This window comes from Marmota monax, unplaced genomic scaffold (assembly GCF_021218885.2).
Source record: "Marmota monax isolate L192 unplaced genomic scaffold, Marmota_monax_Labrador192_F-V1.1 WCK01_AAM20220418_F8-fsc00022, whole genome shotgun sequence".
In the NCBI taxonomy this organism is placed as follows: Eukaryota; Metazoa; Chordata; class Mammalia; order Rodentia; family Sciuridae; genus Marmota; species Marmota monax.
The window spans coordinates 19248204-19266880 of NW_026695215.1; the positions used below are offsets into that span (position 1 = coordinate 19248204).

The following is an 18677-nucleotide window of genomic DNA, read 5'->3' on the forward strand; positions in this document are numbered from 1 at the left end:
TAGAGCAATGGTTCTCAAATTATGGTTATGGGATCACCCTTAGGGGTCTCCAGGGGAGGTCCATGATGTCAAAACTATTTGCATAGTAAGATAAGATATTACTTCCTTTTATTCATTTTCATTCTCTCAGCTATTTAGGGAAATATTGGTATTATAACAGAATATCCATATTTATCTACAAAAGATACTAAAATATGTGTTCAGCTACTTCATATACTTGAGATTTTCTTCATATACTTCAATCAAAACAATATATTACAAAAGAGAATGCAGAAGCAGATAGGAAAATTCATTTTTCTATTAGAGCAGACTAAAGAGATTTTCAAAATCTGTCACTCTTAATAAAATTTTGTGTTTTATAAATTTTAGCACATTTTTGAGGTTGGGGTTATAGCTCAGTGGAGAGCGCTTGCCTAGCATGTGTGAGGCACTGGGTTCAATCCTCAGCACCACATAAAAATAGATAAGTTAATTAATGTATTATGCCCATCTACAACTAATAATAAAAAATTTAGTGCATTTTTCAGAAAAATTATTAAAATATAGTCAATGTTATTTTTATATTTGAATTCAAAGTATTTTATGATTTTTAAAAATTTTTTCTAATATGGTACTATTCATAGATACATCTCAAATAACAACAACCCTTTTGGGTCCTTAGTAATTAAAGAGTGTAACAAGATCCTGAGAACAAAAACTGACAACCTCTAAAATCATAGAGAAAAATCATAGTCTTATGTACTTAAAATATACTGATTGCTGGATAAGTCAAAATAACTTACTCATAGGAAAAGATAAAGATGATATTGGGATGAGATGCTAACAGTGTTCTATTTCTTGATCTAGAGTTTAGTTACACAAATATTTTTACTTTATATTTAGTAAGCTTAATATTTGTTTTATGCATCTTTGGTATAAATATTACTTTTCACATTAAAAACACTTTTTAAAAGAATAAGTAGAATATTTCAGTTTCAAAATTTGGATAATAGTAATTTCATACATTTTATATTTGTGTTTTAACATGTTATTTGGGTTCATATTATCAAGATATATTCTACTCTGGCACATGCTTGTAGCAACTTGGGAGGCTGAGGCAAGTGGATTGCAAGTTCAAAGCCAGCTTCAGCAACTTAGCAGGGCCCTATCTCAAAATAAAAATAAAGAAGTGGGGCTGAAGATGTAACTCAGTGGTAAAGTGCCCCTGGGTTAAATTACCAGTACTCCCCTTTGCCCCACATAAAAAGATATTCTATGTTTATTCTCTAGGTAAATGTGTTAGTTTATTTATCTTTTGTTTAACTCATATTTTATCCATTCTGTAAAAATTGGAATTGAACTCTATTTTATTATAAATAAAAATCATTGTAAGTATTATTCTCCAAGTACTGTGAAAACATAAATTGTCTAATTTGTTTGAATTTTTTATTGAATAATTTTTTTCATTTTATACAGATAGTTGTACAAGCACTGCAATGTTCCCATTACTCGATTCTTTGGCAGTTGGTGAAAATTACTGATGGTTCTCCTTCCAAAGTAAGTAACAGTTTCTATAGGCAGAAAGGTTATTATTATTATAATAATAATCTTGCTTAATTCATGATTAAATAATTTATCAGTTATATAAATTATTATAATCTTCAATAAAAATACAATAATTTATTGTTACCAGTTCTTGCTTTATGAGTATTTATCTTTACCTTTTTGGAAAATAGCCAGTTTTCAAGCATTAGACACACAATTTACATATATGCAAACATAAGCCCACACAACACACAATTAAAATACTTTTAAAAAAATAACTCTGGTAGACGCAAGAGCTGTATAGGTGACAGGCTATAAGGAAGAACAAATAGTGAAAGGTAAGTGTAGCTTTTGATTCTGGCTGTTTGGCAGCTATGAGTTCAAAGCAAATAGCTCTCTTTTAAATGAAAAACAACTTAAAATGTTAGATACTTTTGTTTCTCTCTTTTGTTTAGTCTCTTCATAATTATGCAAAACTAAAAGGAAAATATGCCACAGATTAAGTGTAAGTGGGAATCAAAGAAAATTTTAAAAGTACTGAAGCCTTTATTTTACACTGAGGATCTTTAATACAGAAAATGCACTACATCCTTCCCAGGTAGTATGTCTAGTAGATGGCCACAAATCTCTGACAAAATCAAGAAATCCTAAAGAACTATGGCCAAGAACAAGGGTAAATAGAAATAAATGTATACCAGCTCCATTCATGAGGTTGGGGGTTAAGGAAAATATCCTGTCTTAATTTTTTTACTGACTAAAGGTGTGGAAAGATACATTTCCCTTGAAAGTTTATAACTATGAACTAGTTTTCACTTAGGTTTTACCCTGGATTCTAACTATTTCAGTGGTTAAAAAAAGGAAAGATAAAAATAAGAACAAGTTGAGGTTTTTATTTTAAGTGGTAGTATCCCCAAATACCTAACAGAATCAAATCTAAATCTCTTGTGAAGGAACCTGCCTAAAAGTATTTCTATAAATAAAATTTTAAGTAAACTCATAGTAAAAACATAACTTAAAAGAAGAGAAGATACCATGAATAGAACTATGAAGTGAATCAAGACAAAAAAAATATTTCACACATTGTAATTACCTGATATAAATATTATAATAATTTTTTCAGTGGTTTCATGGAATGAGAGGTTTGATGTTTGCTATAAAACCACCAGCTTAATCTGGAGCATTGTTTTCTCAGAGAAACAATTTTTTTTCTTTTTCCCTTCCTGATTAACAATTTGAGAATTTATTTGCATTTGCATCTATAAAGTAGATGTTATAATCCCATTTTATAATAAGTCATTTGAATCTCAATCTGATGCTTACTGTTAGTGCTCTTTAAATTATTGTATTAAGCTTTTAATACAACTAGTTCTGGAGGGTTTTGTTATAGATTTTATTTTTAACAAATTTTCTAAGGGCAAATTGGTTGATGCAGCCGATCACAAATTGGTAATATTTGCTAATCATTAAATTATGTTACATAGGTAGATTTCATTTCATCATTCTTTATGCCTACAGACATTTAGATGGGAAGTTATTTTGATTTCAAATGTCAGAGTTGTAATGCCAGTTAAAGTATATGGAGGAATTAGTAATGATGCACCTGAAACTGTATCCTTTTATTCCCCTTTAATTTTTTCCTGAATTTTAAATGTAATATAATAGATATTAGCATATTTATAAATGTTAACATTTGTAATGTCATTTGGAAATAACCTTTTTTTCAACAAAATAACTTCATGTAATAAAAATATTACATGAAGTTATTTTGTTGAAAAAAATGTTAAAATTGAATGAGTCATTTAGCTAGTGAGGAAGCAAGCCAGGTGACCATCATGTGTTTGGTTCCCTAGTCTTTAGTACATTTACAGAAACTCATTTAAAATTCTGTAGAAGTCATCTCTATTATTAACTAATAAATTATGCTGATTGGTTTTGGTATAAATTACAAGGTTTTCATAAATTTTCACTCTTTTGAGCACATGTTTGTTGTAACAAAGAAAGAAAAAAGGGAAAGAGAAACAAAATTACCAAGTTACATCACCTATGGATATCCACTTTTAGTTTTGATGTGCTTTGTTTCCATATTTTTTATTGGCACGTAATAAGATGTGGGGGGTTTTTAGTTCCATTTCTTACATTTATTTCTAATCATACTGAAATCATATTTACAATTTTGCGTCTCTTAAATTAACATTTTCTTTAGGTAAGAAAATTATTATACAAAATATTTTAATGTAATATTGTACATACATCAATAATCTACATTATAGTTTATTTTGCCACTCTCCTCTTGAATGGTTTTAAACATTTTTATTAAATAAAGTTAACGCCATGATGGGCATTCTGGCTAAAATTTTGTTCTACATTTTCTTTATCTTATATTCTTAAAAGTGGAATTGCCATGTCAACAGTTATACGTATGTTGAACATTCTTTATGCATTACTGCCAAATTGCTTTTTAGAGAGTGCTTGTAAAATTTATTTTTCTTCTGTATTGTCAGGAATACGATCAATCAGAAGATTATGAATGGTAGTTATATTTGAAGCTTAATTTCAAGATATAATTTAACTCAACAGTAAAAATTTTATGAAATAAAGTATATGTGTAGACTATTATCAAGAACAGCATTAGACCTTTATTTGAAATGTAATTGAACTGGGTTTTGCCAATGGGTATTTCCTCTCCTAAGTTGAAGCCCTTTGGCAGTCACACAGGTCATGTTCAGTATATTTTGCTCCAGTGCCCCCTAGTGCTAGTCCTATAGAAACGGCCTTCAGTTTCTTTTCTATAGCAGAAAGAATCTTTCTTCTTTCAGTTCCTCTGGACATATACAAAGACATTTAAAAAGGCAAGGTAAACAGAGGGCTAAAGACTCTGTCTCTTTGTTTGCCCTAAATATCTAGAATTTATCCTCAATTTTTTTTTCCTTTTGAGAAAAGCTGTCCTGCTTTCTGTAGTCTTAAAATTATGATATTCTGCCTTACTTTATTCTGCATATTTCTGTTCTGGACTACAGTAGGGAGGGTCTGGGGCAGGCAAACATCCCTGCCTTCTGAATCAGGAACTTATTCCTAAACGAAGTCAACATTTCCTACATAACTGCAGGTGAAATTATTAGAGGTATAGTAACTACAAAATTTGTTCATCACCATCTTGACTAGAGTTGTACACCACAAATTCCAATTTTCATCTCCAAACAAACTAAAGAGAAGGAGTAAGGGTGAAGGTGCAACGGGTGGTGGCCAAGTCCCTTCAATCTTGGTTTTCTTTCCACAGACATTCTTTCCTAGAAATGAGCTCAAATGAATAAAAACCTGTGGGCTGCTTTCTCTCATTCCTTCTCTTCAATGTAGCAGTGAACAATAAAGAAATAGCTCAACTAGGTCCTTGCCCAGAATTTCTATAACAACATAGAGAACATCTCTTCTGTCTGCAGAGTTAACTGACTTGAGGTGAAGGGAATGGAGCCAAGGATGACAAATAAAACTATCCCTATAAGAACAAATTTTCACTAGTATATAACCATTTTATTTGACTTCTTTTATTCCAGAATACTTCCCTGCCACCTTCTGTTTCTTGAGAATTCTATCTTCATTAACTATTCAGTTAGTTTTAAGGCTTTCCTTTTGGTCATTCCATGACTCCAGAGTTGTTCTTTAAAAGAGATGTTTCTGTTAATATATCTCCAATCAAAATTGCTTAATTGATCTAAAAAGGTTAGGGGAGAAAGAACTAGATCTTATTTAGTACCATTTCTTGTTCAGCTCAGAATTTTTTTTTAAATCTAGAATACAGAAATAACTGACTATTCATATTAAGTTCTAAACTTCAAAATTTTATCCAATTCTAACATTTTAAAATTCTCTACCAGAAATAAATGCATTCAACTTAGAAAGGTAAAAACTTAAAAATCATTGTTTCAGCATTTCATTAAGTGTGCCATGCTATATTTGCAATCCCCCTTGATCTCCAGGTTTCAGAACTTGCTTTCTTTCTGGCAGGGAATCCCCCACTTGAAAGAGGAAGCATAAAGCTTCCTCAGCTTCAGAAGCCTATCTACCTGGATCCTGTTCTTACCTTCAAAGAGACAGTGACTTTTAAAGTACAATTTACAAATACCCAAACTCCTTAAGATATAGATGAGACCACAACAGGGGACAGAGGGCAAATGTACTCCTAAGGCCTTTTGTACATAGACATTCCTTAAGTGATTAAAATGTCTATCTAAAAACTGATAATTTAAGGCTTATTATCCTTAAACTTATTTAACCTAACTCATCCCCCTTTTAAAACTAAGGACTCCAAAATAAGAGTAAGATATTTTCGAGATTTATGGGAACATTCAACTGCCATTTTTTATAAAAGTCTTGTTCCAGACCTGTATCTGTGAGTAAAAGTCTTCAGTCATTCCTCTACACCTTCCACGAACAGTAGACCCTTGAAGGCAGATCAACCCTTGATGAGATCACTACCCCTATTCTTCTCAAGGGAACCAGATTGCCCCCTCAAGCAATAAGGATTTCTCTGGAATCACCTGGCAAAACTAGAACTGAGATTATGATCATCCAGAACCTAGCCACCATAACTGTAAAGGCTTGTCCTTTTCCTTATTTGAGGAACAGCTGATCTCTGTTTCAGTGTTCTCCTCTTCTTAAGGTTAAACCTCAAACTTAACCTGTGTGTTTGTACTCTTTGGCCCAGTTTCTTCATATCTATTGTCAGTAGGTCAGAAGTTCCCATCTCTGACATCATACTCTACATAGTAATTATTACAGTATAAGAATGTATTTTAACTGAGCTTATCCAGAAGTGTAAGGCGATATTAAAAATAGATAAAACATAACAGTTCTCACTTTCTAGTACAGCTTTTCTCCCCCCAAATTACTGATGTCTACCTTCATATTAGGCCATTTATTTGAATAGAAATAAAACAGATGTCTTATCCTATTTCATTTTCCCTGAGTGATAGACTAATGATTTTTCTTCCTATAGAAGGTTTTATATTTTGGGGGAAAAAATTTCCTAGTGATTTACAATTGCTAGGTGTCCATCAAATGACAATTTGTTGCTGATCCAATTTATCTGTGTTAAGACACTCTCAGTTCTTACCTTTCCAACATTTGTGTGTGTGTGTGTTAGAGCAGTGGTTGTCTTTGGAGTTAAAAATCAAGTTTGAATTTGGCTATACTTCTTATCACCTCTGGTAGCCCAAGCCAGGTACTTCACCTGAGTTTCGGTTTCCTAGTATATAAAGCGAGAATGATATTTACAACTGGTTAGGTTTGTTGAGAAGATTACATTGAGAAAAATGTTTCAGTTAACAAAAACTGTTATTTCATTGGCATTAAATCTCAGCCTTGTATCTGGTTTGTCCATCTTCCCTGCCAGAACGAAGAGTTATAATTGAGTACTTTATTTTCTGAGGCTAGAGTAAGTACCTGTATATACGCAATAGTGTAGGTTTGGGATATAGCATAGTAGGTTTTGTTCTTCGTCTGAATTTTGGGATAGTTTGGGGATTCAGGTCTCTCTCTCTCTCTGGTCCTAACAATCACTACTTTTCCCCTGTCCCTCTGAATCTTTAGCTTCCTTCACCTTTGTACACTACAGGAAAGAGAAACCAGAAGATGTTTTGGAACTACAATAGGCATCTTAAGGGTTCCTGGAACATAAATGGATTAGCCTTTGAGGCAATGGCAGGAGTCAGCAGGTGGGGATTCATATTGCCAAGAACAGCAGCAACACTGAAAACTAGGTATTATATTTGGGGTTAAATATCCAGTAGTTTTATTGTGTATCCACAGAAGTTTCTATCCTATTGGAACAAGTCCTGTGACTCTCCATGAGCTAGGTCCCCACCCCTTAATTATTTCTTAGTTTAAAATTTTCTACCTTCCTGGAATGAGTCCTTTGACTCTCCCTTTTGTCTTATTCTCTTGTTAACTAACCTGATTTTTTTATTAACATCTATAAAACCCCCTTGGGGAGGCTGAGATAGCAAATCTAATAAGGCTTTCTGAACCGTTTTCAGTTTTGCAACATACTAAATAGTCGGCAACAGAGTTGCCGTTAACAACAGCATTTACCATGACCTGGTTAATGGCCATGTCAGGTGAATATATCCAGGTCATCATAAAATGCCTCTTGCATATGAAGGATATTGGCTACTATGCCTGGAATGTTCTATTTGCATTTATTGGTGGAGTTGAACAGTCCCCCTTGTCAGAGTAAAACAGACCTAATAGTGACTTCTGTCTAGTTCACCAGGCTGACTTCACTTGGGAGTAAGGTTCTATGTCTTGACCAACTATAGTCATCTGTGATTATTGCTGAGTACGTTATTGGTCCTGCATCAATCCAGATATGACTTTGTCTCCATAGCATTTAAAACCAAAGGTACCGGTCCTAAATTAGTTATTCTCAAAATTCTTTTTAGTCGAGTCTCCTCAGGAAGTGGATGGTACTGATATAGAGTGAAACAGTCCCTTTACAGTATAGCCCATGGTCTATGTAATTTCTTAGTTTTGCCCTCCCCTAATGTTGATTACCTTTTTTGTAACCAATGGCCTTTGAGGTATTTTTATTGTCCTTGCATAATTTTTCTCTTGATGGGTAGATTTGAAGCTGATAGTCTGAGCCTTATTTCATACAGACTTAGTTAGCATCTAAGCTTGGTTCATCCTCAAGGCCTGAGCCTGCACTCTTACTTTCATTTTAGCTATTACAGATAACAGTAACTAAAGGATTGCATTTAACATGGCTGCTTCTTATTTTGCATTTCCTTACATGTCTAATGTTCCTACTCCTTGAAATTTAGGTCTACAACATCTCTAAATTTCACTGGTAACTTTACCAAGCATAGAGCACCACAAGTTTTATACCATAGATGACTAGTAGTTCCTGGATCAAAGGTTCCTCATTATCCACCCTTATGTATTTTCTTACATGTAACCATGAGTCAGGGCTGTTCTGGCAAATCTCATCACTGCCACTAAATATAAGAATATTAAGGGAAAAAAAGGAAACTCATTGTCTTCCCATATTCTCACAGCAGAGAATACTTGTATGACCTAAGAAGTGTGAGGATTTCTCCCTACCAGAAACCAATCAATCAGTTCAACAGTGGATACCAGCTGAGTGTTGTTTGATTCAGTTCTGACATTACAAGTATTGGATCCCACAGTTTAAGATTTCAGTCCCACAAGACTGCCTTCTCTATTTCAATGCCAGTTGCAGTCTCAAGTTGTTTTACCTTCTGACTGACCTGCTATAAATAAGGATTCCCACGGTACCCTTCTTGGGTTAAGTTAATTTGCTAGAATGGCTCACAAAACGTAGAGAAATAGTACTTAAATTAGAAAGGATACCCATGAACACCAGATGAAGAAATGAATAGGGCAAGGCATATGGGAAAATGTATAGAGCTTCCATGCTTTCTCTAGGTGCACCATCCTCCAGAAAACTCCACATATTCAGCTATTTGGAAGCTCCCAGAAACCAGTGCTTTGTGGTTTGGGTTTTTTTGTGTGTGTTTGTTTGTTTGTTTGTTTGTTTTTTACTTGTAGTTGGACACAATACCTTTATTTTATTTATTTATTTTTATGTGGTGCTGAGGATCGAACTCAGCATTCACGCGTGCTAGGTGAGTGCTCTAACACTGAGCCACAACCCCAGCCCCACCACTTTGTGGATTTTTGTGTAACTTCATTACATAGCCTTGCTTGATTACATCACTGGTTATTGGTGACCAACTCAACATTACCCCTTCACTCCCTGGATGGGGAAGGAGCAGGGCTAACCCTTTAACTGTGATTTGGTTTTTCTGGTGACCAGCCCCTATACTGAAACTGCCTAGGTGATAGGCATCAGTCAACTCATTAGCACATGAAAGATAGCACTTTAGAAAGTCCCAGGATTTTAGAAGTTGAATGCTAGGAAACAGACAAAAGACCAACTATGTATTTCACAACATCATACAGCCCTCCCATTTAGATATTTGCTCTACCATTTAGAATATGAGTGCCCTGGATTTCAGTTATTTGTCTATAAAATGGAAATGTTTTCATTTATTTCACAGAGTGATTGTGAAATTTATATTTATGAACATGGAACATAGTACTTGATACACAATAAGCTCTCAACAAAAGATTGTATCTTCTCTTAAATGACCTATTAAACATCCATTCTGTTTAGAATGTGATTCCAATGCACAAAATTTTAACACTCCCATTATAAAAATCCTCCTTTGGTAGTTCCTTATTTTTATCAGGATAATATCCAAATGATTTAACATTACATTCAAAATGGCCTTTCATTTAAGTGGAAATGGGTTCTATTTTTCTCTTTTGCTTTCTTGTCACTCCTGTTTATACCTGAGCTACAATTAACTTCCTCAAAAGTATCTCCAAACTTTTGAACGTTTGGGGCCCTATCTGGAATACCTTTTTAAATAATCTCTGTCCCCTGGATCCAGCTTCATGTTAGTTCTTTGTTCTCCTTTTATGACTACTTTTGACTCTGAGTTAGCTTTTCTAGCATAGGGCCCATGCTCTCTCCTACCATAGCACTCTGCACTCCATTGTAGTTGCCTGTTATTTTATCTGTTTTCCTCAATGCATTGTGAATGTTTGAAATTAAAGTTCAAGGAATGTTGAGATGTGGTTACTGAATATTAATCCACAGGTACATTAAAGGTCTTCAAGACATTTTCCTTTTACTACTATGTACAAGATGAGCTTATTTCTTCCTGTAAATATGTGCACTGTAGCTGGGCATGGTGGCACATGCCTGTAATCCCAGTGGCTCAGGAGGCTTAGGTATGAGCATCACGAGTTTAAAGCCATCCTCAGCAAAAGTGAGGCTTTAAGCAACTCGGTGAGACCTTGTGTCTAAATAAAATACAAAATAGGGCTGGGGATGTGGCTCAGTGGTTGAGTGGCCCTGAGTTCAATCCCTGGTACCCACCCCCCGAATAAATAAATATGTGCACTCTATTAGTAATAGGATATATGTATAACTTTCAAAGTATTATTATTTAGGTTGTGAAGGTGCCAAAATAGTGCTGTCATCTCTACAAAATAGAAGAGCCTAAAGAATTTTAATTTAATAGAGTACCTTATTAAAATGATTTTTACGTGGGCGTTTGCTCAGATAATTACTTTTTATTGCTATTTTAAAAACCAATATAATGCTGAAATCTTTGCACATGTCATTCATTTGTCAGGAAAATATGAGCTCTGGTATCAGTCCTGGTTTCAATGCCCTTTGCTAATAATGACTGATTTTTTAGGATCTATTTTGTTGTTGTTATTGTGACAGTCTCTCAATATTGCCCAGACTGCTCTGGAACTTGTGGGCTCAAAGAGATCCTCCCACCATAGCCTACTGAGTGCTGGGGCTGCAGGTGCATATGAATGTGCCAGTAATTAACTTGTGTAATAGTAAACCCTCAAATCAGTGCTTGACATGTTGTAGATGCTTGATAGAGTTTAGATCTCCTTTCAGGAAAATGATTATAGCTCAGTAGCAGAATGTGTGTTTAAGCAGAATGTGTTTAAGCATGCTCAGGTTCAGTCCCAGTATGAAAAAAGAGAAAGTAAATTTCCCTTTAGACTTTTTCAGTGTTGTTTCAGGTGAGATATTATCTGGCCATCTAATTAAATTCCATTTACACATCCACTCTTTGAAGGTGTATCTTTCTTCCACAAACATTTGCAGTACACTGTGAATATAGGAGAAGTTCGGTACTGGTGTTTTGTTACTTTTCTCAGTATGCTGCTGCACCCTATGATCTTACTACTATTTAATATGTGTTGTAGAAGTAACTAATGATTTTAATATCCTAAATAACCATATTTGTAAAGGAAACTTCTGAGAGCAATCACACTGAGCAGTCCATTGCTAAATAGAAATGCATGTTCCAGATTCTTAGCTTCACTGCCCTTTCCATTAGGTCAAAAGCTAGAAAATAACTATACTAATTGATTTTCAGTGATAAATTTGGTCTTATAAATTTCCTTCACAATAAAGCAATTTGGCTATTTTTCTATTATTTCTTTTAGCAATTTTCTAGGATATTAATTCATGCTTGCATCTTTGAATGTGTCTTACAGGAGGATCTGTTGGTATTGAGGAAAACAGTGAAATCCTTTTTGGCTGTTTGCCAGCAGTGCCTATCTAATGTTAATACTCCAGTGAAGGAACAGGTAAGAAATTATCAGTTATGAGCTCTCAGTAAAAATAACCCAAATGTATTAATAAATAGTAAGAAAGTAATTTTTTGTGGCCATTCTTAGCATATTTATCTCTTCCTAACATTCATGGGACCTAGGACCAAGAGTATTGATGTCTGAATGTTTTAAGTTATAAAGCAAGCTAACAAATTTGTCATGTTTTGTTTTGTTGTGGGCTTTTTTGTTTTTCAGCTAACAAACTTGTTATATAAATAAATTCTATGCTTGTACTTTGACAAGTATATTCTCCATCAACTTGAAGACCAAGTTCAAATTTAGAAATCTTGACTCCTAACTCTATCAGAATGTTTGAAGTCTGGGGAGCAGAGCTAGAACTTGCCCTTTTGTCATTTTTTCCTCCTCACCCCAGGAAGTTTCTTGCGTATCCATTTGAATACTTCAAACCATATGTCCAAACTCTGTCTGTACAACCCCTCCAAATAGCTACCCCTTGACCACTCTGAGGCCTAAGAATACATGTACTGGAGGTGTAATAGGCCTAGGGAAGAGGCCTTTGAAGGCTTTCACAATTAAGATCAAGTTTCTTAGAGCAAGAAATTCCCAAGTCTCTGTATGTGGACAGTCAGGGTGCCAGTGGAGATATCTCTGGTTTAACAGACTCCTTACTCCTTGGACAAGGTTACAACCCAAAAGGTTCAGAGTGGAGCCCAGGGAAGTACTGTTTCCATTGACTGGTTTTGTAACATATTTCTTTAACTCACTCTTCTACTAAGGAATACTTTTATATAAAATAGATTGTACCTTTTATATACTTTCTTATTTTGACATTGAGCTAGAATAAAAGTCTTGTCAGGTTAAAAGTTTCAATGTTATTCATCCTTTGCTATTTCTTCATACAAATAGATTATCACAACCTTTATTCTTTATTGAGTTATTAACATTTAACTTAAAATGGAAACAAAGATCCCTAAACCTTACTCTGTAGATGTTCGGAATCCCACCAGTGCTATATAGAAGTACCCAGCTCTGGCCATTTAAACCAAATATTCATTCATTCTATATCAGACCTGTTCGATGATATTCTGAATGACCTGTGTAAAAATCCCCTGGATTCTCTTTAAGCTTCCCTCTTTTCAAATGGCTCTTCTTAAATATCTTAATGTATTTCATTGTTGTGCAATCAGAGCATAAACTAGCATCATTCTTTCTAGAGCCAGACAATTGGACAGGCAGCCATCCCCCAAATAAGTGCCGAAATTGTGGTTTTTCTCTTAGAAATCAACTTTTATGGGATGAGTTTCAGTGAATTGTTCAGAAATGTCACAGCCCTCAATAATCCCACAACAAAGTGTTTTGATTTTTAAACTAATGAGGTTTATTTCGTCCCATACGTTCAAATAATGCACATTTGCTAAGTTAATACTTAGTCTTTAGGTAAAAGTGGTAAGTTCCCTTATGATTCAATTTGTTGAGAGGTTTTTAAATACCAGTTTTATATTAATGGTCTAACCATTAATTTTTTAACATGGTTTCTCTTAAAATTTCACATCTGTCATTTGTGATGCCACTTATATGTTTACAGAGTTGAGTTTAACTTATTTTTTTATAGTTCAGGTGAAAATCTCTTGTTCCACATTTTTGAGTTAACACAGCCAAGTAAAATAAATAGATTGTATTTCAGGAGGACCTTAAATGTGACCAGTGTTTAATGAGAGAGGGTAATGAGGTAAGAAAATTAAAACTAAAGAGAGTTTATTATGTTAAGGTTTTGCTGTTGAACTGTTATTATTTAGTGTGTTTTCATTCACATTGGCATGTAGTCATATTCATGCACTATTTTGCTAGTGAATTTCCTTTTCATTCTAGGCTTTCATGTTACTTTGTGATCTTCTGATGATTTTTAGCCACCAGTTAATGACAGGTGGCAGAGAGGGCCTTCAGCCTTTGGTATTTAATCCAGATACTGGACTCCAGTCAGAACTCCTGAGTTTCGTGATGGATCATGTTTTCATTGACCAGGATGAGGAGAACCAGAGCATGGGTATTTATAGCTATCACCTTGTTGATATTTATTTTATTTTATAAATCCCAAAAGACAGAAGTGAAAAATTCAAATCCAAGAGTTACTAAGTTTTCTCTCCCTAAAAAATGCTAATAGTATTATATTCATATATTTCAGAAACCAGCAAGAACAAAAATATGGATAATGATGGCTTTCTCCTTTAAAAGTACCTTAGAGTTCTTTCCCCATCCTAATATAAGCTTCCTCATTCTTTTTCAAACAGCCATATAGTATTTCTTTTATATATATAATATATGTGTATGTGTGTGTGTGTGTGTTGTAGATGTACACAGTACATTCATTTATTTATGTACTTATTTTTATGTGGTGCTGAAGATCGAACCCAGTGCTTCACACGTTATAGGCAAGCATTCTACCACTGAGCCACAACCCCAGCCCCATATAATATTTCTTTGTGTAGATACAGGATAATTTACATAATCTAGCTCACATTAACTGACATATAGTTTCCAGTCTTCAGCTATAATGAATAATCTTGTACATTTGCCATTTCCCACATGTACAAATGTATATGCAATCTAGAGGTTGTTTCTCATTGACTGCATCCAAGTTTACAGTTTTGTTTTGTTTCTTAATTTTTTTTTAGTTATACATGGACACAATATCTTTATTTTGTTTGTTTATTTTTATGTGGTGCTAAGGATCGAACCCAGTACCTCACATGTGTGAGGTAAGTGCTCTGGCACTGAGCCACAACCCCAGCCCCCCAAGTTTACAGTTTTTGTAAAGGAAAGCATCCAGGTTCTTTTCTCTTCCTGAGAGGCTGTCATATATTATCACTTGAATAAAATATAGCTCAAAGAAATTAAATGGTGAAAGATAATCATCAAACTTCACTAGTCAAAATCGTGCTGAGCCTGCAAAATAATCGCTTAGCAAAATCAGACTAAATTGTTAATGCTTAATTGTAAATAAATATTATTTAGAATAGATTATTTGTGAAATAGATGATTTAAGCTCTCTAAAAAAATTTAAGAGGCATATTTGATCCACACATCTATTTGGTGCTATTAGATATTCTTTATAGGGATAAGGGTATAGTTAAGTGGTATAACACTTGCCTAGCATGCATAAGCCCTAGGTTGGATCCATAGCATGACTCCAAAAAAAAAAGAAAAAATCTTGTTTTTAAGAGAACATTTTAGAAATACTGCAGTGTGGAACAGAGTATGTTTATTTACACTCAATTAATCTCAAGAGATCTTAACTGCTATTTTAAGCAAAAAGATTTCCAGTTTCTCAAAGCACTGGTGCCTCAGAACTTATCAGGACTTACTAGTAAAAAGAAAGAGACTGAGAGTAAATTATTTTATCAATAGATACATATAAACAAAAGAAAGAAGACTTATCCCAAATACAGAGCCTGAAATAAATGTTGTCATCTGGAGCCTTGTAGGAAAACTTTTTCTAGGATTAGAAATACATAACACAATGGATTATATATTTAAAAAAAATTAAATGAGAAACACTACTTATTTAGAAAGTTTTTAATGGAGTATTTTAACATGGTTTGCAAAATAGATTTTATTTTTCAACTCATAATATAACCATGTGGACAAGCACTGAAAATTAACTGCTCCATATATTTCCTTTACCCCTCTATATATTTTTCTAAAATAAAACTTTTCTGGGGCTCTTGTTGTGGCTCAGTGGCAGAGCACTCACCTAGCACATGTGAGGCACTATATTTGATCCTCAGCACCACATATAAATAATAAAACAAAGGTGTTGTCCATATACAACTAAAAAATATATAGAGAGAAAAACAACTTTTTCTGCCTGTCTCATAGTTTTTTTCCCTGTGGGAATGTATTAGCATATAAGAAATATTGAGACTAGAAAAAACATTATAAGATAAAACAAGTTGACAGTGTTGTTGTGACAAAAGTATGAAACAATCTATGTATGATTTGCTGTCTTTGTTTTGTTTGTTTTTATTTTTGTTTTGGTACCTGTGTTTGAACTCTGGGTCGGGGCACTCAACCACTAAGCCATATCCCCAGCCCTATTACCACAGGGTCTCACTGAGTTGTTTAGCACCTCACTGTTGCTGATGCTGGCTTTGAAATTGCTATCCACCTGCCTCAGCCTCTCAAGCTGCTGGGATTACAGGCATGCTTTTACCCCAATCCCCACCTCCCAGCTGATTTGATTATCTTAATTATTACTATGATAATCTCCTAAAAGATAGGAATCTTATTGCCTACCAAGTATTTGATAAGCATGTAATAAATAGCACTCTAAAATAATTAGTATAACTACTTTTGTTCTGTGTAAAACTGAATTGTGCCTGTTTGTGAAGTATTGTAAAGCTAGTTTTCAGATATGCAGATTTTCTACATTGTTTTATTGGATCAAGAGCCAGATTTATAACCAATTTATTTTCTGTGGTTAGAGGGTGATGAAGAAGATGAAGCTAATAAAATTGAGGCCTTACATAAAAGAAGGAATCTACTTGCTGCCTTCAGCAAACTTATCATTTATGATATTGTTGACATGCATGCAGCTGCAGACATCTTTAAACACTACATGAAGGTACAGTTTAATATTCTTATTTTTCTCCTAAACAGCAGAGAAATTTGCAATTATAATGAATTGACACCTTTGAACCGTGTATTGTGGATAATTTTCTAATAATTCTAATAATTAATTCTAATAATTTTCTAATAATTCTAATAATTTTCTAATAATGTTATCATTTTATATAAACTCTTTATGAGTCTTCACCATTGCATCAGTCTTCACTCCCTGGGGTAGGAGTTCCTAGCATTTACACGAAAAACACTCAACTTTCTAGCTGCTTGCTTTTCCATAAGCTTCTTTTTGTTCCTGACCCTCTGAAAAAAACCAGATCTCAGAATTCTTCTAACAGGCATGGATAAAAGGAAATGCTTCTTAGTTTTTATGTGTTTGCCTTCCCAGGTCAAAGAGAATGTTCTGTTTTGCCATGTTCAGAATATTGTGTGCTGTTTGATCCAATTGTACCTTTATCTGTGTTTGGGTATGGTCCAGTTCCAGTTGTGATTTATGGGTTGAACATCTGTGATCCTAACTGAAATCTGAAATTTTTGGAGCACCACCCAAAAAATTTAGATTTTGGAGCATTTCACATTTCAGATTCTCCAGTGTAGGCATACTCCACTGGTAAGGTCTGTACTTCTATTTTTTTACTTTATCATTTATTTCTAATTTCATTCATTATGGTATGATAGAATGCAGGTACTACCTCTGTTTTTTGGTATTTGCTAAGTCTTGGCTTTGTGGCATGAGATATGGTCTGTTTTAGTGAAGGATCTGAGTACTGCTGAGAAAAAAGTTTTATTTGCTTATTGATGGATGAAATAGTCTATATATGTCTGTTAAGTCTAAAATATTGATTACATTATAGAGTTCTATAGTTTCTTTGTTTAGTTTTGTTTGGAAGGTCTGTCCAAAGGTGAAAAGGTATGTTAAAGTCACCCAGTATTATTATGTTGTGGTCTGTTTGATTCTTGAAATTGAGAAGGGTTTGTTTGATATACTGGATGTTCCATTGTTTGGGCATAGATGTTTACAATTGTTATATCTTCTTGATGTATGATTCCCTTAAGCAGTATGAAATGACCTTCTTTATCCCTTCTGGCTAACTTTGGTTTGAAGTCTACTTAATCTTATATGAGGATGGAAACTCCTGCTTGTTCTTGTGTTCCATGTGAGTGGTATTTTTTTCCCATCCTTTCATCTTCAGTCTGTGGATGTCTTTTCCTATGAGATGAGTTTAAGCCATTCGTGTTCAGGGTTATTATTGAAATATGGGTTGTAGTCCCAGTCATTTTGATTTATTTTTAGTTTTTAACTTGACTTGGTTTCTCCTTTGATTAGCTTTTCCTCTCTTTGTTGATTTTCATTGTTGTTTTTCACTTCCTCGTGGAATATTTTGCCGAGAATGTTCTGTAGTATAGGCTTTCTCATTCTAAATTACTTTTAACTTTTGTTTATCATGGAAGATTTTTATTTCATCAAATCTGAAGCTTAATTTTGGTGGATATAATATTCTTGGTTGGCATCCATTTTCTTTCAGAGGGTAGTATATGTTGCTCCATCCTAGTTTTGAGGGTTTGGGTTAAGAAACCTGCTGAGATCCAAATTGGTTTTCCCCTATATGTAATCTGAAACTTTTCTCTTGCAACTTTTAAAATTCTATCTATATTCTGTATGCTACACATTTTCATTATAATGTGCCTTGGTGTCGATCTGTTGTAATTTTGTACATTTGGTGTCCTGTAAGCCTCTTGTATTTGATTTTCCAGTTCATTTGGGAGATTTTCTGATATGATTTCATTGAAGAGATTATACATTCCTTTGAGTTTATATCTCTGTGCCTTCTTATTATTAATTAATTAATAATTTTCCAATTATTCTTAGATTTTTGTCTTATCATGTTATCCCATAATTCTTGGAGGTTTTGTTCATGGTTTCTTACCATTTTTACTCTGTGGGCAGCTTTATTTTAAAGATAATGTATTTTGTCATCATTGCCTGAGTTTCTGTATTCTAAGCGATCTAGTCTGTTGGTGATGCTTTCTATTGAAATTTTTTTTTAATTATACATGGACACAATATCTTTATTTTGTTTGTTTATTTATTTATTTATTTTTTAATGTGGTGCTGAGGATCGAAGCCAGGGTCTCTCATGTGCAAGGCAAGCGCTCTACCACTGAGCCACAACCCCAGCCCTCTATTGAATTTCCTTCATTTCAAGGATTTCTGTGTTTTTTTGTTTGTTTTTGTTTTGTTTTTTCCAGAATCTCTCTTTCTTGAAGTAATCTGTTTCTGAACTCCTGACATTTCACCTACTGTGCTATCAGTGGATTCTATTATTGTAGCATCTTGGTTT

At 33.9% G+C, this 18677-nt stretch overlaps 1 protein-coding gene across 6 annotated transcripts in view; it reads left to right on the plus strand.

Moving 5' to 3' along the window:
• Stag1 (STAG1 cohesin complex component) overlaps positions 1 to 18677 on the plus strand; it is a 360527-nt gene that overhangs the window by 316380 nt on the left and 25470 nt on the right. For all 6 annotated transcript variants that reach the window (XM_046431592.2, XM_046431593.2, XM_058574788.1 and 3 more), the window contains 4 exons: positions 1456 to 1536; positions 11638 to 11730; positions 13585 to 13759; positions 16197 to 16336. In XM_046431592.2, coding sequence (XP_046287548.1) covers positions 1456 to 1536; positions 11638 to 11730; positions 13585 to 13759; positions 16197 to 16336 — 489 coding nt within the window. The remainder of the gene's footprint in view (positions 1 to 1455; positions 1537 to 11637; positions 11731 to 13584; positions 13760 to 16196; positions 16337 to 18677) is intronic.